Source organism: Calypte anna, chromosome 5, assembly GCF_003957555.1.
Source record: "Calypte anna isolate BGI_N300 chromosome 5, bCalAnn1_v1.p, whole genome shotgun sequence".
NCBI classification, from domain to species: Eukaryota; Metazoa; Chordata; class Aves; order Apodiformes; family Trochilidae; genus Calypte; species Calypte anna.
In genome coordinates, this window is record NC_044250.1 from 3886877 (window position 1) to 3908678 (window position 21802).

At 42.5% G+C, this 21802-nt stretch overlaps 1 protein-coding gene across 1 annotated transcript; it reads left to right on the top strand.

The window, feature by feature from the left end:
• SLC6A5 (solute carrier family 6 member 5) lies at positions 1-20271 on the top strand. Its single transcript, XM_008504792.2, has 15 exons — positions 1-199; positions 1404-1538; positions 2816-2947; positions 3200-3373; positions 4349-4490; positions 4927-5059; positions 6869-7003; positions 7801-7904; positions 8732-8856; positions 9020-9132; positions 9402-9533; positions 10316-10415; positions 13578-13678; positions 17755-17922; positions 20116-20271. The coding sequence occupies exons 2-15, from the start codon at positions 1469-1471 to the stop codon at positions 20269-20271; spliced, it is 1785 nt and encodes a 594-aa protein (XP_008503014.1). The 5' UTR covers positions 1-199; positions 1404-1468.
• The last annotated feature ends 1531 nt before the right edge of the window (positions 20272-21802 follow it).

Sequence of the window (21802 nt, forward strand, 5' to 3'; positions counted from 1 at the left end):
AAAATTCCCGCTTTGCAAAGCACAGCCGGGGACGCTAATCTGACCCTTGGCAAGAGCACACTGGAGCAGAACAACTCCAAAGAAGCCTGGGTGACCTTGAGCCAGAGTACCGTGGTACTGGGCACAGATGGCAGCACTTCAGTTCTTCCTGGCAGAGTGGAGGGGGTAAGTTGGCTCCTCACAGGGTTTCTTCCCTCTTGCCCCGGCCCTTCAGCTCGTGGGAATGACAGAACTTTGACACTCAACCCTGATTTGAGGCTGATTCTGGAACGGGGTTCCAAAGCAGTCGGGAGGAGGGAGGAAGGGGACAGGGAGGTCTCAGATAAGGTGCTGTACTACTGGTGAGTGCTAACAATGGGTATAAACGACAATCATTATTTCCCTATTAATTCCAGTGCATTCCTCGAATCGTGCCGGTAATTAACCCGGCCCTGGCTTGTGGGAGCCGTGTGAGCACATTGGTTACACCTCCCTGCAAGAGGCCAGGTCCTGTCCCTACACCAGATGAGAAAAAGTGCTCTGATCTTGCCCTCCCCAGGTTCAGCTCCAGTCCCTGGTGACTGAATGCTTTGGAGCCAAAAATTATATTGTAAATATTTGTAACCCAAATCTAGAGGGAAATCAATCAATCAACCCCACAAGATGTGACCCCTTCCCAGAGCCTGGCCCTGCACACCCGGAGGGTTTTGCTCGGGATGGGAGCCGGGAAGGCTCCGGGTCTCTCCTGCGTATCTTGGTTTAACCTGAAAGTGAGGGGACGGGGCGGGTTTATTCTGGTTAAGCTTTTTTTTTTTAAAAACTTCGTTTCTATGGGCCAGGGGAATAGCTCCCTCCCCGGCTTTGCTGGGGCCTGGCGATCAGTCCTTACTCATCCAAGAGTGCTGAGAGCTTCTCCCCCCCGAGAATCCTGTGAGCCCTCCCGTCCTCCGTGGAATTAGAAGCCAGAAGACCCCCCTGGGGCCCTGCGTAGATGCCAGCATGGCCGAGGGATGCGCATTGCAGTGGCCGAAATCTCCGTGAAGGGCCGTCGGGCCAAGCCTTGCGCATTTCGCCAGGGGCGGAGCTGCTTGGGCAGCGGGGACTGACAGACTGACACCCCCTCACCCTCCCCCCCCTCCCCTCGGGGACAGTCACCGCCTCCTCTCCCTCGAGAGCAGTCTCAGAAAGGGCCAGGGTTTAAAAGCCCTTCTCGTGTTCTTTCTGGCAAAAGGGACCGCAGGTCGGGGCTATAGAAGAGGGGGGGTATCCCAACCCACCCTCCCCCCCCGCATCCTGACTGCTGCTCCCCCAGGGCTCCCTCCAGTGAAGGCAGCAGCAGCAGCGCTATGGTTGTTTGTAAAAGTAGTTGTTTCCCCAATCTTCTCTTTTATTTCCTCCCTCCTCCTTTCCCCACTTTTAGGAAGATGATGCAGGGGATGAAAACAAAGCCCGAGGGAACTGGTCTAGCAAGCTGGATTTCATCCTCTCCATGGTGGGTTATGCAGTGGGGCTGGGCAATGTCTGGAGGTTCCCGTACCTGGCCTTTAAGAATGGGGGAGGTATGATGGCTTTTTCCTGTCTCTCTACCTGCAGTACCGTTCGTGGCGGAGCCGGTCCCGGCCTTTTTGTCTGGGACAAGAAGCCCGGGGAAAGTGGGGGCCAGTGCATCCCGGTTGCCTTGGCAAAGCCGGGCAATAAGCCCCGGGATGAGCCGAGGTCCGGGGGCACCTCCAGCCACTCAGCGACTTAGTGAGAATCCTGGTTGCTTGGTGGTTTTTTGGTTTGGTTTGGTTTTCTTTATTATTATTATTTATTTATTTTTTTTGATGGTCAGAACAAATCTGCAATTAATCGGTTCTGGCCGGGTAGGGAGGAAAACGAAGAGCCAAGCTGATCACCTTTAGGCTTCTTAAATGAGCTCCTCAGCCTCATTTAAACGCAATTGGGACACAAATTCTGGGACGGGGAGGGAAGAGGAGAGGAGGATTCAAAGCACTTTCGAGTCGGCGATGTCACACGAGGATATTTAAATCCAAGTGGAGCCTTTAAGTTATTTAGTGAGATCCGGGGAATTTCTTTTAAATCTCTCAGTGGCCGATTGAAAACGAAGCGTTTGAAATAGAATGCGGCTCGGCTGAAGGGAGGAGGCGTTGGCAGGGGGCTTGTGCTGTTAATAGTTTACAAGAAGTAGAAAAAAAAATTAATTATTTGCCGAAGTTGCCCCAACAGAAGCTTCTATTTAAAGCTGCCAAGCAGGGGGTGTTATTGTAACCAACCTGCTGTCGGTGTAAATCCTCTTCCCTCTGGTAACACAGGAGCATCAGCAAGGGATTGAGCGTTGCAAACAAGTTGTGTGGAGGCTGCTAAAGATGTATTATGGGAGAACTACTGATTTAAAACCAAAACCAATTTTTGCTGAAACATAATGGGCCTTTTTTTTTTCTTTCTCCCTTTTTACACCTGAGAATTTTGAAGTGCGAGGTGTTGAACTATTGATTTAATAATTATTGTCTCGAGGGAATGTTGGAGCTGCAGAAAGCTGCTCGCCCCCCCACCTCCGGGGCTGGGAGGCACCGTCAGTAGGTGACAAATTGACGTTTTTAAAAATAGCTCCAGGTCTTGACCCAGTTGTCCCCAGTATCACGAGCAGAAATCTTCACGGGGCTGCTGGGTTGGTGGGGGCTCTCCGCACCGGGCCGCGGAGGGGGGCGAGTTCACCTCGGTGTGAACACAGAAGCGGAGCGGCCCCTCCGCGCCTCTCCGCGGGCAGCCCGTCCCTGCGCGATGATTCAGGTTGTTGTCTCTTTTCTCCCCCTCCATCCCTCCCCACCCCAAGGTGCGTTTCTCATCCCCTATTTGATGATGTTGGCTCTAGCTGGGATCCCCATTTTCTTCCTGGAAGTCTCCCTGGGGCAGTTTGCTAGTCAGGGGCCGGTGTCGGTCTGGAAAGCCATCCCCGCCTTGCAAGGTGAGCGGAGCAGGAGCCGGCCCGGTTTTGGGGAGCATGAACTGCACTCCCTCTCTTGCATGGCTTAAACACCCCCAGGCCCCGCTCCGCAGCCGCATGCTATGGGCTCCGCCGGTGGCTCAGCAGCGTTAGCGCGCAACTTGCGCCTTGTGGAGCCGTCGCTTTGCAGCCACCGGGCCCCTCTGGGGCTCGCCCTCCGCAGGGGATTAATGCCTTGTTTTTCTCTCTCCTTCTTTTTTCTTTCTCTCCCAGGCTGCGGCATTGCGATGCTGATCATCTCGGTACTAATAGCCATATACTACAACATTATTCTGTGCTACACACTTTTCTACCTTTTTGCGTCCTTTGTACCAGTGCTACCTTGGGCTTCCTGTAACAACCCATGGAATACGCCAGATTGTAAAGACAAGAACAAACTTTTGTTAGGTAAGTTTGGACAAGCTTTTTACATTTTTTTTTTAATTTATTTTTTTTCTCTGTGGCCAGGATGGGTTTCCAGAGCTTTCTCCGGCTCAGCTGCGCCCCTGGGAGATGCCAGCAGAGATCGTGGATGGCTGTGGTCAGGAGAGGTTCCTAGCACAGAGTTATCTGTGTAATACGGGCGCTTTTCTACCCCCCCTTAGCTTGAAATTTTTCTTCATCGAGGATAAATGGGATTTTTTTGAACTATAATGCTAAAAAAGCCTAGGTTTATTTTTTTTTTTAAATTTTTTTTTTCCCGGAAAAACGTTGGAACAAAGTGCTGTAGCTGACAGTCCCTGTTTTTATTAAAAACTTCTCGGGTTTAAGGCTTCTGCTTAACGAAAGCAAACAAAACAAACCCGAAACAAACAAGTAAAAAACCCAGAAACCGACAGCAAATAAACAAAAACCCCAAACAAACGAAAACCAACCCCAAAACACAAAACAGAAACGAAAGCCGTTCTTGCAAACGGCCCAAACTTTGCAGTGCCTGGAAACGGGGAAAATCAGCTCCTGGCAGAGCTGGCAGCCTCGCAGCGGGGGCGGTGCGGGTCCCCCCGCCTTGTCCCGGGGTCCTTCGGGTTGGAGGCAGCTCCAGGGGATCCCGCAGCCCTTCCCAGTGCCAGCCCGGGGGACACAGTGGCTCCTGCTTCCATGGAGGGACTCCGGAGAGGGTCAGGGAGCAGAAGTTCTTTCACTCCTTCAGCCTCCTTTTGTGCCTTAGATATTTGGGATAAAAGGGTAAAACGACGAGTTCATTTAAGACCCGGTTTTCTCTGATCTTGATGACTTCTGAAAGGCAGGTGTTGGAGAAAAAAACTTCTACACTTGAAAAACTTCAGCTGTTATGTGTGATCTAACACTTTTTGTTGTCATTTTACACCCTACCTGGAAAATAAAAAAATCTAGGCAAGCTAATTTTTTTTTCCTTTTTCTCAGATTCCTGCATTATTGGTGAGCACCCAAAAATACAAATCAAGAACTCTACTTTCTGTATGAGTGCCTATCCAAACTTGACCATGGTTAACTTCACCAGTGAAGGAAACAAAACCTTTGTCAGTGGAAGTGAAGAATACTTCAAGTAAGATCTTTCTTTGTTTACAGTCGTTATGTTAATCTGTCTCTAAAGTCCACTGTAGCAAACACCAAATCAGTGTTTGGAAGACTGGAAAGACAATAATTGAGGACAGCAAATTCTACCCATTTTTTAATGCATAGGAGTGATGAAAGCTGATTTTCAAGTGCTGGATTATTTGTGTTCTGTTCCTGTGGTGCTCAGCACAGCTGGGGGGTTGGCCCATGTCTGTCATTTTTATCTACTACTGCAATGCAGATAAATAAAATAATACATGGGGAGAGACACTGCAACCTTCTAGAGGAACCATGGAGAATGCTGAAGCAAAACTAAATACTGTAGGAATTTGCACTGAATTTCTGCCTGCAGTTGGTGCCATTATTATTATTTTTTTTTATTTTTAATTTTTTATTTTGTAATTTTTTTTGTTTTTATTTCCTAGGTACTTTGTATTGAAGATTTCAGCAGGCATTGAGTATCCTGGTGAGATTAGATGGCCCTTGGCACTGTCTCTTTTCCTAGCTTGGGTGATTGTATATGCCTCCCTTGCTAAAGGGATCAAGTCATCAGGAAAAGTAAGAGAAATATTCATTACTATCTACTTGCAAGAAAGTAAGGGAACCACACTCTTTTTTTTTTTTTTTTTTTTTTTTAAGGCAGTGAACTACTGAACCTTATTTTCAGCAAATAGCAAAGTATTAATGAAATACCTTTTTCCTGTCTGTGTTTTCATGTCTAGCCAGAGCAAAGAAAAAGATAATTTCAGTTCAGCATTTTTTGCCTAATCTTCAGTAAGTGTAAAGTGAGCCTTTGAGCTTTAGTCACCCATTGGATAGGAAAAAGGTTCCTTCAGCATCCTTCCCTCTTAGGTGTGGGGTTCATTAAAAATCTGCAGTCATCTCAATTTCACTGTAATCAGGGACATGGTGATGTTAATTAGGATGCTAAGAAACATATTTTCAAATCAGGACCAAACATAAACTGGTCTCTGGTGATTGACAGTGTGTATCCTTTTTTCCCAAATACCTGTGTGCCATCTTCCTAAAACTCCTCCCTGTACCTGCAGCTCTGTTGCTCTGACACCTCACATGTCCCTTAAATCTGCAGCTTTCTGACTTGCTTCCTAGCCAACAACTGTTTCAAGAGGGAGCATGTCCTTAATGCAGGGATATGATTGGCCAGGCAGCCTTCTGAGCAGAGAAATGCAGTTATTTTCTCAGCAGCAGCACTGGTTTGGGTGTGATTTTTTTGGTTTTTTTGTTTTTTCTCTGTGAAACCTTCAGTAATGCAATATCTATTGGGAGGCAGCTTGGAAATAAGCAGAAAATTGAGAGGCTCACAGTGCCAGGGGAAAGTTGAGATTTACTTTTTATACTTTTACTTTACTTCCATCTCAGTGTCACAGCAAAAAAAAAAAAAAAAAAAGTTTCTTTAAAGACCATAGGCAGTGTACAGGAGAATAACTTGGGTTTGGATGCAGCAATAAATGTTTGAGCAAGTCTCAGTGGCCAGGAAAAAAAATTATTGATTTCTTGCTGTCAGGGGATAGAAAAACCTTTATTTATGCACAGATGAGATCAGTATATTCACAGCACAAACTTTATCAGGGCAGCTTCTTGAAACAGCAAAGAGAAGGTTGGGAAAGCAGTTTCAAAAGTAACATCAGCTTGGAGTCTGGTCCATGTGAGATTCAGAGGTTAATGGGACAAGGATTTGAAATGGTTTTGGGTAGAGTCTACAGCTTAAGTGGCCATAGTCTGCCATTTATTTGACCACAGAGAGAGCTCTGCTCTGTACTAGATAATTATTAAGACATTAAACACACCACTTCTGGTGTGTATTTAGACATCATGATGATTAGGTCTAGCTGGATGGTTCCACTGACTTCCTTTTTTGTTCACATTGGGACAATAAGCATTGTCAGGGTGATATGTAATTATTAAGAGCTGCAAATAGTAATTGCAATTCTTTAGGTTTAGTTAAGAACAGAAATAAATAGAAAAAACCCCCAGAAATGTCAGAAATTTGTGTTGCTGAGTGGCATTGCTCACTTCATTTCCATTGAGCTATCTTGGCTTCCTCTGGGTAAGGATCAAAGGTGATGGCTCCATTTAGCTCCCATTGTTCTCCAGACTTTTGCCCAGCTCTTACCTCTGTTGCTTGTGATATTATTCCTATTTCCAGCAGCAAGAAGAGCTTTAAAATTTCAGATTTCCTGGGAAATACCCCTGCTGTCTTCCCAGTTTATCCCTGCTTGTTGTCTCTGAGCCTGAGCAATTGCTTTCTTCAGGCAGCAGTGTAGCACTTGTATTATCCCCCTCTCATCCCTCCCTCTTGGGCATCCAAATAAGCCCTTTCTACAATAATGTTTTTGGTCTCTCCAGGTGGTGTACTTTACAGCTACATTCCCCTATGTAGTTCTCATCATCCTGCTTATAAGAGGAGTAACTCTGCCTGGAGCTGGAGCTGGGATCTGGTACTTCATCACACCCAAGTGGGAGAAGCTGATTGATGCTATGGTGGGCTTCTCATTGCACTTATAACTCTGCTAGGGTGAATAAATCATCCCAATTTCTTATTGCCTGTTGCAAGCATTTTCTGTGTGCAGAGACAAGTGGTGTCACCTGTGGAAACTTGTTCTTTATCTCATGTGCAGTGTTGTTGCAATGAATGTTTGTTATTTGTGTGCATATAACGTGTTTTAAGCATCTTATTACAGATCTGTTATTTATTTCCTATTTAATGTTTCATCTGAATCTCTGAGTAGGTGCATTTGGAAATTAGAGCATGAAAAAGGAGGTGTAGATTTTCATACTCTGGTGGCTGGTGGATGCTGCCTTGACTTGACCAAGCACATGAAGTGTTTGATAGGTAACCCAATAAACCCACCTGCATTTCTTGAGAAACACTACAAATAGGTGTCACTTACTGAACAAAGATTATCCTGAATAATGCATGAGACATTAAATTAATCAGGATCAAATTCTATGTCCTAATCCACTGGCAGAACAAACACCAGTACCTGATGCTGATTTTTCCTCTTGGATTACATTTTCTTTGCTGAATGTATTCACTGATATGTATCAAGAAATGTAGTTTGAATATGTGTGCCTTCCATGGACAGCCAAGGTTATATTATTATTTTGTATGGGCTCCACATTTGCCTTTAAATGTTTTATTGCCATACATTGCTCTAAAGTTCATTCAAGCTATTTCTGTGTTGTTGCCCTGACATTAACATTTAGCAATATTATTGATCTTTCTAACACCCCTCCCTGAAAGTGATGCTGTTTTCTCTCCTGTCTGTTGTACTTAGGTATGGAAGGATGCTGCCACTCAGATTTTCTTCTCCTTATCTGCAGCATGGGGAGGTCTAATTACTCTCTCTTCTTACAACAAATTCCATAATAACTGCTACAGGTATGAGAGCCATAATTCTTATTAAACCTGTCTTGTCCAAAACCAGTCATCTTCTAACTTGCAGAAATCTAGTTAGAAAGAACTTTCTCTCCTCCTTTCCTCCCTCCCCTCTTCTTCTCTCTCCTTGTCTGATTTGTCTTCTTGTTGTTGTTTCTTTAATCTTTATTGGTTTTGTGTATTGTTTTTTCTCCCCAAGGTGCAATCCACCAGTCTCAAGATGAGTTTTAGGCTTCTTACAGTCCCTGTTGGCTCTCTATTTTCTGACTCAGTAGGTTTAGGCTGATTCAGGAGAGCTGGGCAGCTGTCAACAGCTGTGAGCAGGTTTGGTTGGCAGCCTATGCTGAAGAACAACCCCCATGTAGATGTTGCCACTGTGAGACATGCAGAAATTTAATATGCAGTTTCCACATATGTGATTCTTTCTCTACTGAATGTTTTTTCTTTTTTTATTTCCAATGATCCTTTGCATTGTTAAAGTGGGTGCTGCAAGGTATGAGAAGCTTAACCCTGATATTTTGTGTAAAATGTTGGGTTGCAAACCATGTTTTTGTTGTTACCTTCTTTGGAGACACCAAGAGCAGAAGTCCTCATCCTTCTGCATGACCTACCTGTGGCTTCCTATACAGCATGGGGGTTATGGAAAGTTGTACAGCTGGTTACTGGTGGTGGTGCCAAGACTTCTGTCATCTCTGTTCAGCATCAGAAGCACCTGATCAGTGTAAAAGTGTTGCCACAGGATGTGTGTGCTTACAAGAGAGACTCCTAAAATGTATTCCTCTTGCATGTATTGCTACCAGGTGACATGGCTGCTTCTTTTTCCTTTTCAGGGACACTCTGATAGTCACATGTACCAACAGTGCCACCAGTATATTTGCAGGCTTTGTCATCTTCTCAGTTATTGGCTTCATGGCTAATGAGCTCAAAGTGAATATTGAAGCTGTGGCAGACCAAGGTAGGGTGTGATGCCCTTTCATTATTTAGACAGGTACCTGGCACAGTTGTGCAGAATATTGTATTATACTTTGACACCTGACTTTACCTCTCCCTCTTTTCCATTCAGTCAGTGATGTTAGTGTGATGCAGGATATCACAGCCTTTATTTTTCTCACTTCTAGGCCCTGGAATTGCTTTTGTGGTTTACCCAGAAGCCTTGACTAGGCTTCCCCTCTCTCCATTCTGGGCTATAATATTCTTTTTGATGCTTCTGACACTTGGATTGGACACAATGGTAAACTGCTTTTGTTTGCCCTTCTTTTTTTCTTGCTTTTCCTATTTCATTTGTTTGAAAGACCCTGAGATAACTCTTTATTTTCCATGCAATCAGTGAACTGCTTTGCAAAAAGAGGAACAAAGTAAGGCTGAAATAATTTGGGTGAAGCTTTGGTGTTGAGATCCAAGCACTCGTGATCTGAAATCCTCATATTCCAGTATACCCAGCTGGACCATTTTGTGGACCTTGTGGACCCTGAAATGAATCCTTTTCTTTTTGTCTTTCAGTTTGCCACCATCGAGACTATTGTCACCTCAGTTTCGGATGAGTTCCCCAAATATTTACGTACACACAAGGCACTGTTCACTCTTGTGTGCTGCGTCGCCTTTTTCATCATGGGATTTCCTATGATCACTCAGGTAACGAGAGCATCTTGGAGCGTCCCTGTTTATTCCCAACCTCCCTCTGGTGGCCGTTCTGCTCCTGTGCAAGTAAATCTGCAGCAAGCTTTTTATTTTATTTTATTTTATTTTATTTTATTTTATTTTATTTTATTTTATTTTATTTATTTTATTTTATTTATTTTATTTTATTTTATTTTATTTTAAATTTTTTTTATTTATTTATTTTATTTTTTAATTTTTTCCCTGTGGTTGCTCTGACTGAGCTCTATTTCAAAGACTTTGCTGTTCAGATCTTTCTGAGACTCAGACTCCTAATTTTTCCCCTATGCCTTCAAAGCAATAATCTAAATTAGTTATTCATTTAAGGAAAAAAACAGTTATATTATATACACCAGGTTTAGGTGCCTTCCCTCCCAGATTTGCTATCTATCTATCTATCTATCTATCTATCTATCTATATCTAATACAGACTGTTAGATATATGCTGATATTATTGACAAGCTGTGGAGCTAATACTGAAATTCTCATCCACATTGGATAAACTTCAGTGTCTGTTGACCACTAATTCCTCCATCATTATTAACTCCCAGCAGTTTCAAGAGGGGGCACACAAAATCTATTTTACTGTTTTATTCCATCCCTTTTACCCCTTTTTTTCTTTCTTTGTCTTCACTTCATCACCTATCAGCCCAATTTTGGTGTTCCAAAGCCTAGGGTGGATTCAGTCCTCCTCTCACTTGAATTATGCTGTTTAAGCATTTTTTTTTCCTTTTTTTTTTTTTTCTTTTTTTCTGTAGGGTGGAATGTATATGCTACAGCTTGTGGACACTTATGCAGCTTCTTATTCTCTTGTCATCATTGCCATCTTTGAGCTCGTTGGAGTTTCCTATATATATGGTAAGAAAAAATACTCTTATTGGACAGCATATGTCAAAGCAGCATTTTATCATGTGGTAAAGTAGCTGGTAAAGTGAAGCTGAAAAAAAAAAAAGAGTAATAGACTGCTTAACTCTGCATGGTGACAACACCAGTTGCCCATTCCCTTCCCCACTACCACCAGGTTTAGCATTTACCCTTCCTGTGGAAACCCCACTTGGCATGTGCCATCTGAGACATTAGCATCTCTTCATCACACTGACCAAAATTCCCAGCTTTCCTAAAATCAGTACAATTCCATAAAAAATGGTGAGTGGAAATGCTTAAGGTGGGTAAAAGGGTTTGTTTGGGTTTTTTCCTTTCTCCCTTCTCATCTGCTCGCTGAGATTAGGCCGGAGCACCTTAAATAGCCCCCAAACTGCTTAAATCTGAAGAATTTACCCATTCTGTATGTTTTTCAAGATGATTGAAGGTAAACAGGGAGGAAACAGTGGCTCTGTTCCTCCTCTGAACACTCGGTGGCAGAAGCACTACAAACCTGCCTTTCTGCAGCAACATTTTATTTATTAGGTATGGAAGCAAAATAGCTCTGTCTGCTGCTAGCTTTGCCCAGCAAATTCAGTATCCCTTAAAATGCTAACATTTATGAAAAACAGAAAACAACACAGAAATGATTCTAGTGCTGCAAAGGAAAGCTTGAAGGGAACTTTTTTTTTGTTACATATTGCTTTAATGTAATCATATTGCCCATTACAAGTAATTCTTTCCATGCTTTCTCTACTGAATGACTGCTAATCAACAGATGTTAGTAAAGCCTTTGATACAAACTATGTCAAAGATTATTCCCTGGAATTAACCTTTTGCTAGCCTAAAGAGCTTCCAATCTTTTACAAATAAAAGTAAAGATTAATTTGCAATCATTATCTGCTTGACTAACGTACCATAGCTACTTCTACTGCAGTAAAGCTCCTTTTCTAAGGACTCTTCATAGAAATGCAGCTTGTATATTTTTAATTTGCATGTTGTAAATACAAGTGAAGCTGCTGCTCCTGTTACAGTCCTTCAAGCAGTGCTTAAAATTGGCATAATATATTTTCAAGCTCTGACAACTGCTGTTTTACACTCTGCTGCCACCTTTCTCTGTATGCATGTACCCTTCACAGCAAGCAGGTTAGCACAATTGTGGCAGGTGCTTTTATGATGAAATAAATCTGTCTTTAGTTCTCATTACATGTTCTGCTTGCTGAGCTTGTTGAGATTTTTCAATTAAAAAGGAGACACACTTGGTTATTACCTTGCAATCATTTATATTTCAGTGGAGTCAGTGCTACATAATCCAGGCAAATGATGTTTTTTATTTCACATGCTGGTATAGGTGGTTATTCTCCAGTTGTTTAGATTATGATGCACGATTTGTAAAGAATAGCTTGGAGCTGCAGGTATTAATTTAATCATCAGGATAATTCCCACTGTTGCATTTTGCAATGTGTAGCTAAATACAAAGATTCTTGAGCTTGAGCAAATCACTGTTGGAAACTGAAAATACATGACCTTAACTTGGTTCATGTGCCTTCCAAATCTGTTTTTTTGACAGTCTGTCCTTGGGAATGTTCATTATCAGAGAGAGTGGTAACTGCTGCAGTGTCTGTGTAGGAAGTGCTGGTAATTCTGGTTGTTTTACCTTCAGCAGAATAATGAAGTAGTTGTCTGTCTCAGTTTGCATTCTCCTTTTGAATGGATTTTCTATCTGCTGCACTTATGAATACATCAGCCTACTTTAGAGAGGGGAAATTGAGATATGGAATATCATGTGTTATTTATTTCCCCAAGTTATTCAGCAGGCCTGGCTGATCTGAGAGAGAGCCCAGATACACTGAGATTTAATTGGCATTCTGCTAACTAGCTCAGCCTCTGCCTTCTATGGAACCAATCTGTTTTCAGTCTTTCACAAGGAAAAACATGAGTACTGTGTATTCCCTATATATGTTTACATTCATTTGGCTCTTGAACTGCTAATAGTTAAACATGTCTGAAGCTGTGACTATCTACTGACAATTCCAAGAAGGAACTTCATTTTTAATAGGAACTTCAAACAAATCTCTGCAGGTTGGTGTGAAGCTTCCATACTTTAACTCCTGTCACGGATTAACACTGGCCTGGCAATTAAACCAGATAACAGACACTCTCTATTAATGTCTCTCTCCTCCTTGATAAAGAAAGAAGAGAGAATAAGGGAGAGAGACTTATGGGTTGGAAACTAAACTACACAAATTTAATGAAACAGTAATGATAAATAGGAAAAAATTATTAAATATATACAAATATACGGGAAAATGGAAACCACATTCCTCCCTCCTTTCCCCCAATAACTCTCACGTCACCACCGAGGCTGCAGGGCAGCCCTGGGAAAGTCCAGGCTGGACTCCTGGAGTCAGCAGCAGTTGGGAGCTGGAGGCAGGAACACACAGATATGGGCTGGGATGGATCAGGAGCACAGGCAGGCGAACGGACGGGATCCTTCCAGGATGCCGGGTGAAGGAAGGGAAGCAGGAGATCAGGAAATCTGGAAATCCAGAAGTCTGGCTTGGCCCTCGTGATCCCTCAAATTTATATTGAGTGTGACGTATATGGGATGGAATACTCTGTTTGGTCAATTCTGGCATCTACCTTGTCTGTTCCTCCCCAAAGGAGGGCTCAGGTGGGACCTCTTTGTCCTCCTGGATGGTAAAATGTTTTCCTCAGAGCTGAGCAGTGTCCTTGGCTCTGCACACCAGTCTCTAGCAGTAACTATAAACATCAAGTGTTATCAATCCTAGAAGCACACAATGTCTGAGAAACTTGCTGTTAATTTCAGCAAGTGCAGCTACTTACAAGAGACTTAGCTAAAAGCAAAAGTACAAGACAGAAAATCACCTTTCTCCTGGCCCAAACCAGGACAACTCCAAACATTCTGAACACTCCATTGCCATGTAAAAGCTCAATTTTGCTTTAACCCTTAGGAAGTAAATATTCTATTAGAACTGTTCCTACCATTATAATTTCATTTTTATTATGTGGTTAGATCCTCCACTGAAGTTTTCCACCAAATCAATGTTTGTTTTTGTAATTAGACACAAAGGTCACCATGTTGCAGGTTGCAGCTGCTTTCTTTCACACCTAATTGCATTTGTTTGCTCTTTACAGGATTGCAAAGATTTTGTGAAGATATAGAAATGATGATTGGATTCCAGCCAAGTAAATTCTGGAGAGTCTGCTGGGCATTTGTGACTCCAACTATTTTAACAGTAAGCAACAACTTTTATAATGCCTTCTCCCAGGAGTTTGGGTGGTGTTTCTTCATTGTTCATGATGCTTCTGAACAGTAGGGATTAGATATTAGATGAAAATACCTACACACACACATGTATGTGTGCACATTTGTTCTTGGATGTGTAGATCATACAATCAGGGTTTTGTTTTGTTGGAAAATAACCTTAAAATCATAAAGTCCAACCATTAACCCAGCACTGCCAAGCTCACCACTACACCATGTCCCTGTGGACCATATCTACACATCTGTTAAATCCCTGTAGGAAAGGAGACTCCACAGGTTCCCTGGGCAGCTTATTCTAATGCTTGATAAACCTTCCAGTGAAGAAATTTTTCTTGATATCCCATCTAAATCTCCCTTGGCACAACTTGAGGCTGTTTCCTCTTGTTCTGTCACTTCTTACTTCAGAGAAGAGACCAACCCCCACTTCATTCCAGTCTCCTTTGCTGTAGGGAGTGAGAAGGTCCCCACTCAGCCTCCTCTTCTCCAGGCTACACAACCCCAATTCCCTCACCTGCTTCTTGGAGGACTTGTTCTCTACACTGTTCACCAGCTTTGCTGCCCTTCTCTGGAAAACCTGAGCACCTCTGTATTCTTGTTTAGTGAGGGGCCCGAAACTGGCCCCAGAATTCAAAATGTGGCCCCACTAAGGCTGAGAACAAGATGCTCACCTCTACTCCTGCTGGCCACACTTGCTGATGCAAGCCAGGATGCTCTTGGCCTTCTTGGCCACCTGGGCACACTGCTGGCTCATGTTCAGAGGCTGCTGACCAACACCCCCAGATCCTGATCATAGAATCATAGAATTGGCTGGGTTGGAAGGGACCTCTGACATCATCAAGTCCAACCCTTGATCCACTCCCGCTGCAGTTCCCAGCCCATGGCACTGAGTGCCACATCCAGTCTCTTTTTAAATATCTCCAGACACAGAGAATCCACTACTTCCCTGGGCAGACCATTCCAATGTCTGATCACCCTCTCCATAAAGAAATTCTTTCTAATATCCAACCTAAACCTCCCCTGGCACAACTTGAGACCGTGCCCTCTTGTCTTGCTGAGAGTTGCCTGGGAAAAGAGCCCAACCCCCCCCTGGCTCCAACCTCCTTTCAGGGAGTTGTAGAGAGTGATGAGGTCTCCCCTGAGCCTCCTCTTGGAACAGAGCTGAAGTGATGAGGTTTTTGGTAGTGAGGATGCTGCCTTGCCCTGGGTGCAAACTGCTGGTGTGGCAGAACACTGCAGAGCAGCATTGAAAGTTGTTGTATGCACAGGTGTAGGGGGGATTTATAGACATGGATATGGGTGTGCAGGGAGGAGAAGAACAGGAAGAGTCAGCTAGTTTCTCCTCAGGCTGGGCTGGGGAGAAACTCCTGTGTTGGGTCCTAAGCTGAGTGAAGAGATTTGGCTTAGGTGGGAATTTGAGTGGCAGTTGTAGCAGCAAGGAGGGGGAGATATTTTTTTCAGGGGTGGAAATGGTGGTAGGCTGTACCAACAAGAAACCCCTGCAGCTTCTTGAATGAAAAGGAAAAAAGAAAAGAGAAAAGAAAAATTGAAATAAATAAAAATAAAATAAAAATAAAATAACGTAACATAAAATAATAATAAAAAAATTAACATCAAATAAACAGGCACTGTTGTGTCCAGACCCTTTAGACCCGGGGTTTGGGGGGGTGATGTGGGATGGGGGGGAGGTGACTCCGTGGTCCCCGTTGTCCCCGGAGCCCGCGCTCAGCAGTGCCACGTGTGGCCGCCAGGGGGCGCTGTGCGACAGCAGCTGGCAGCGAGCGGCAGGGGGGGGACACACAGGGACAGGGATGGGGACACACAGGGGGCTGGGGGGCTGTGTGTCCCAGGGGGCTGTGTGTGCCTCTGCTTCCCTGGACACTGGAAAAAGGTTTTAATCGAAAAAGCAGCTCGTGTTGCCTGCCTTTTTTTTGTTTTGTTTTGTTGTTTTGTTTTTTTAATTTCCACCCCAAATCCTTGAAGGATTTTTAAACTTCCCGTTCCCACCTCCACTCGACCCCAAAGGTGGCACCTTCTCAGTTTGCCATTGCCACCCGTGTGTTTTCGGGTCCAAGAGTCAAAGAATAATAACTGTACTTACATTTACTACCCAGCTCTCTACAGAATGTTTCCCTCCCATTTTATCCTCAGGACAGGTGTGACACCTCATTGCAGGTCGTGTTTTGGCCCAAGGATTAAATAATTCTTTAATTTCAACAGTCTTCAGCTTGATAAGTCCATATAAAACAACTGAGCTTTTTCCCCCAGTATTTTATGTTTGAAACAACATATTTTAGCCTGAAATCCTCCAGCTGGGGCCAGAGGTGCAGGAAGGTTATCAGTATTTACACAGGGTTTTAAAAGCTCAGCATTTCATTGCAGTGCTCTGGAGTATTCATAAGTTTTTAGGTAGAAGAAAAATTACTACAATTTTTAATATAACACTTTGAAAAGGTAAGGATGGGATCAGCTGGGTGGGGTAGAGAGGGGAAAATGGTGACTCCAACTTCTTCCACTTCTTTCTGCTGGAAAGTTATTATTTGTCCTGCTCTTCAGTGAAGCATCAATGTTGAAAATCCTTTTTATTTCTGGGGAGACAAAAAGAGACTCTGGATAAAGTTGTCCTTTCTTTTCAACGTTGTTAGCTCAACAATGAGGTTTGTTTATTTTCCCTGAAAACTGAAAAGGTTTAGTTTTTTTGGGTTTTATTTTTTCAGACAGAGATGCACTTGTGAGGGGACCAGTGAGTTCTGGTGAGCTCAGTAAAATCTTAAATTGTGAGGAAAAAAAAACCTTTCAACAATGAGAGAAATTTATCCAGTGGACTTCATGAAGATTTTCCAACTTTTCTGTGTGTATTTTCTCTTTAGCAGTTGTCCTCACTGCAGGGTATTATTGCTATGAATAAAACCCAGGCAGATCTGTCCTCCCTACCCAGTAGCAACAGTTGTTTGATTGTGCCCATGTATAGTTTGGAAATCTTTTTTTTTTTACAAGTTTGAGGATGTAGCCCAGCTTAAAGCAGCAAGGTAACATCAAGAGAAATGCAGTTTTTTTTTCTCTTGAAGGCCATTTTAAAAACAAAGGTATGTGCACATTGTTTTAAACTGGTTTTTTCTTCCATTGGCTGTTTCCAAAGTGTTGCCTCAGACTCTTTGTTACACCTGTGAAGGTAACTGTAAAGTTTTTCTGAAAATTGCTTGATCCTTTACTGATCACTCCTGAACTCTTGGCTACTGCTGGTAATCACAAATTATAGCAATTTATAGCAAAAATTATAGCAAAAATAGCAAATTATGTTGTCTCTTAAGGAAGGCAACTTCGGAAAGCAAACAAGGCCAGTTCAAACTTGCATGTTCTGATGTTGTTCCCTCCAAATGTAATGTTTAGTGAACTTCCAGTGAGAAATAAATTGACACTGATCAGTCATAATTCAGTTTTTATGCAAGGGAAACAGACACAGCAAAACCAAGCAGTACATTCTTTTCTGTTATTGCTTCTGGAAAGCTAATATTTGGTACATTTAGATAGTCTAATATTAGACTTTCAATTACTCCACATCTCTGGAAAAAAAAAAATAAAAAACCTGATCATTTTTATATGTGCCTTCACCTAGTTCTACTGCTATAAATCTTCTGTGTGCAATTATTGTGAGTGCAAGCATTTCCCAAAAGTTACTGAATTATGCACAAATGTAAGCAGATGTATTGCTATTCATTCAGTAAGTGAAATGGAGTAACTTAGCATAATCACATTAGGTAAAACTGCCAATAGACCATGTAATAAAGCATATCACTCTAGGGGCAAGATTCTAATTTCAATTCTTCTGGCATCAATACAGTGAATTATTTCTTTTTTTGGTGGGATTTTGCAAAATTGCCATGAAACTCATTAGATTCAGACTCTGCCTTGTTTATTACAGCTTGTGGGAGCACCCTGCCTTAGTACTTTTATCTATACTCCATAAATACCAGCTTGGTGTGGGGATACCTACCATTTGTTGCCTAGCAGGCTTCTTTAAACATGTTTGTTTTCCTTCCTTGTTTCCAGTTTATTCTTTGCTTCAGTTTTTACCAATGGGAACCAATGACTTATGGAGCTTACCACTACCCAGGCTGGTCCATGGTGCTTGGATGGCTGATGCTGGCCTGCTCAGTTATCTGGATCCCAGTTATGTTTGTGATAAAAATGCATCTAGCTCCAGGGAAATTTATTGAGGTAATTCCTCTATCTTTTTTCCTGCTTCAAAATATGGTCACAGGAGACTGTTTTATTTTACATTGATTTTTTTGTGATACTCAATGGCTAATAGTGCTGGGATTACTTTCTGGTAAGATGGTTGTTGTGTTGCAAAGAGATGCCCAGTTGATTTCAAATGCAGATAACCCTGCTCCTCAAATAAAAATGCTCCTAAATTGTTAAGACATTGATTTTGTGAGACCTAGAAGGAGTTACAGATTTCATGAGCCTCAGTATGGAGTTACAGGGAGAAAGTTGTTCTCCTGGATTTGTTGGCCTTTTTGCAAAAGCATTGGGAAGCTGTAGGAAGCATCAGGTGCTGGTGTGTGCTGTGTCAGGAGATCTCCATCACAAGACTCCTGGTTGCAAAGATGATTGGTACCCAGGTCAGCTGGGGTGGGCTTCAGGAGGGTTTGGAATTGGTGGAATTCAGAAATAAGATGACTCAAAAGACCTCATGCTCTAAAGCTCAGACTACTCATTATTAAGCTTGGTGATCTCCCCCTGCACCTCTCCATCTCTTTATTTTTGTTGAATGAGCTGATCCCCTCTGGAACCTGGGGCTTAAAAAAATCCCAAGTGTCACTTTATTTTTATACTGCTTTTGTTTATTTTGCAAATCAGATTCCTGCTGCTTCCCCCAACCACTCCAGAAAGGTAGCACTTTCCTTCTGTCCCCTGTGTCCTGTCCCTGCCTGCCACCTCTCCCTGGCTGTTCCCATCCCCTGGCTCCTCAGTTCCTTGCAGGGCATGGCCCAGCAATATCTTCCTCATGTTGGCATTTCATCCCTTCGTTGCCTTCACCTTATCTTCTGAAAAGAAGCTGAATGCTTTCTGAGTTCTGCTCTCTCTTCCCTGCTTGTGCTGCTGCCTGTTGGGTTAAGGAACCCTTTTCATAGCTGCTTTTGCACTTCAGCTCCTGCAAAACCCATCGGGGCTGTTACACGCCTCAAAACTGAGAAGGAGAGAAAATGGTACTAAAATAGAACAGTCTTTTTGGTCTCTCAATATGTTGCACTACAAATGCCTGAGGGAAAAGACCACGCTTTTTGGCTTCAGGCAGAGCAGAGGAATTTAATATTAAAAGTGGTGGGACACCCTAGGGAGAACATCCAAGGATGTGGCTGGCACAGGGCAACGAGGCCACTTGTCTAAAGGGCCATTTAGTCCTTGTGGAGCACAGGTTGGAGCACATAGGGCAGGAGACAACTGCTCCTACTGGAAGGGAGTTGGTGTGAAATTAAACTGATTTGTTCATCTCATGAGTTCTTCTCACTGGGTCCAATTGTTCTGCTTCAGATCCAACTTGTATGTGCAGTACTGCGTATATATTGCCCCCAAAATAGGGAGCTCTCCTTGCTCTCCCTCTAATTGTGTACCCAAAGAAACACCAAAAAGTTGGATCTGTTTTGAAGGGGCTGTTGCTGAAGCTATTTTAGTTTTAGCCTGGTGGTTCCTGAATATTGAGTCTGCTGCATAAAATTATTATGGTTGATCTGGGAGGTAAGAGTTGCAAGCTGGTAATTAAGCAGAGATTAAAATAACTGATATAGAGGTCTGAGTCACTTTATTAGGCAATAAACATATAATTGTTCCCTTTCAAGTTATCAGAAATATGTTTTCTTTCTTTTTTATCTGTAAATGCACCAATCAAATTCTATATTCAATAAAGAAATCAGTGGAAAGATTAGAAGATTTTTGTTGTTTGCCAGACTAACGTTCTCCTCTTTCTTTTCTCCTGCAGATAGAAATGAAACATTTATTCATCTCAAAATTAAAATCTTTGTTCATTCATTGTAATGTGCTCCTTTTTGGTCATTTGTATACTTTTGGGAAATATGCTAAACAGATCCAATTATTTTAATGCAGTCACCCACTGCTTAGACCATTGGGCTAAGTAATTGTGCACGTGTCCTTCAGCAAGGGAGCCTCACAATCTTTAGCAATGATTCTGAGCTCCCCTCATATGATGTAGGGGAGAATGTATAATTAAAATCTGGGCACTCTGTCCTCTATTAATCTTGCAAACTTTCTGCAAAACAAATACTGAGCAGTGGAGTATTGCAGGGCTATCATCAATAATCTTAAATGAGCCCATCCTTTTCTCTTCTGCATTGTAATTCTGCTCCATAACTTCAAATGAGCTTCTCCTTTCTCTCCCCCCTCTTGCAGAGGCTCAAGCTGGTGTGCTCTCCACAGCCTGACTGGGGTCCATTTTTGGCCAAGCACCGTGGTGAACGTTACATGAATATGATTGATCCACTGGGAACCTCTTCCCTGGGACTTAAACTGCCAGTGAAGGATATAGAACTGGGGACCCAATGCTAATAATCATTATTACTTGGGTGGCAATAGCATTGTCAGCTTTTTCTGATATTTTTTTTCTTTTTTTCCCATTTTGTTCCCCCACTGTTTCTTCTGTTCCTTTTCTCAGTGCCTGAAAGTGGTTCTGTAGGGAAGCAGGACTCAGTGTTGCATGCCACAGGGAAGACCTAGCTGGACCACTTCCAGGTTTAGGTGATGCTCCTGACCTGTTCTGTACCTGGTGAAAAAGCAGGTGTGTTGCACAAGGGGTGACATACCAGGTTTTATCTGTAGGAAGAAAAAGAACCAAACCACAATGGAAAAAAATCTTTAAAGGAAATTTTATGCAGAATTTGATCTGGTTCACACAAGCATCCTTGTAACAGGCAGCTATGATGGCATTGGGATCTTGTTAGGATAATCAAAGGGAAGTTGAGTCCTCAGGATGGGAGGGAGGAAAGAACAGTATCTGCTGCAGTCCTGGTAAAAATTCAGCATGAGGCTCTTGCAGTAAGTGGAGTCACTTTGTCTACACTGACAGCAGACTTTGACCTGCTTTGTCTGCACAGTTCTTTTATGATTTATACTAACTTTGAGGAATTGTTATTTAAACAAGTGGAGACCCTTTAAACAGCACACCAGGAAGAAATATATGGCATCAGAAAACTGAAACACAATAATTCTTTTGCTATTTTCAAGTAGAAAAAAGAAAGGAAACCTTAAAGAACTAAAAATGTGAGGTTGGAAGTGAGCTGCATTGGAGTCCAGAAGTGGTTTGGTAATGGTGGCAGCCTGAGGTGTATGGGCATCACTGCTGAAAGTACTGTCATCATTTCTTTTGATAATTTGATCTCTGTCATTGCAATCAAAATGCCTCAGTTATACAAAGTGTCTGAAACCTTCCTCCACACTAAGTGCAACTGTGGTTTTCCTCACTTCACTCCAATACTCTGAACATAGTTTTCCTTGTTTCTCTGCTTTTGTTTACAGTATCTCTTCAAGAAGCCATCATATAATTTGTGCCTAACTTTGTATTCCTACAGTGGTAAGTGTAGTTTAGTTACCACCTGACAACAGTTATCCCAAGTTAGATGTGCTGTTCAACTTTGTGACTCTCCCCGTTCATATGCTCCTATAAACATCTTTATATAACCTTTAGATGATGTATTCTTCTCTTTCAGCCAACGGGGAAATAGCAACACCCCACTTGTCTATATATTATATATATAGCACGTAAATTCTTCAAAGCAGTATTCTCTCAGAAATGTAAGTAGGGATATTATTTTTTTTCCCCCCATGTAAAATATTTTCAATGAATAAAAAACCCAAAATACCACAATTAATCACTGCAGTCATCTGCACAGATACAATATCAGAAATGCAGGGGTTGGGGGGAGAGGAGAGTTGAGTAAAAGGATGTTAAAACATTGCATAGCAATAGGGCATCCAAAATCATTACATTGTAGAAATCAGATATAAGTGGTGATATGAATGCTAGACTTAAATAGTTTTGGTATCTATTGGGCAGAGCACAAATAGAGCTTTTTAAGAGTAC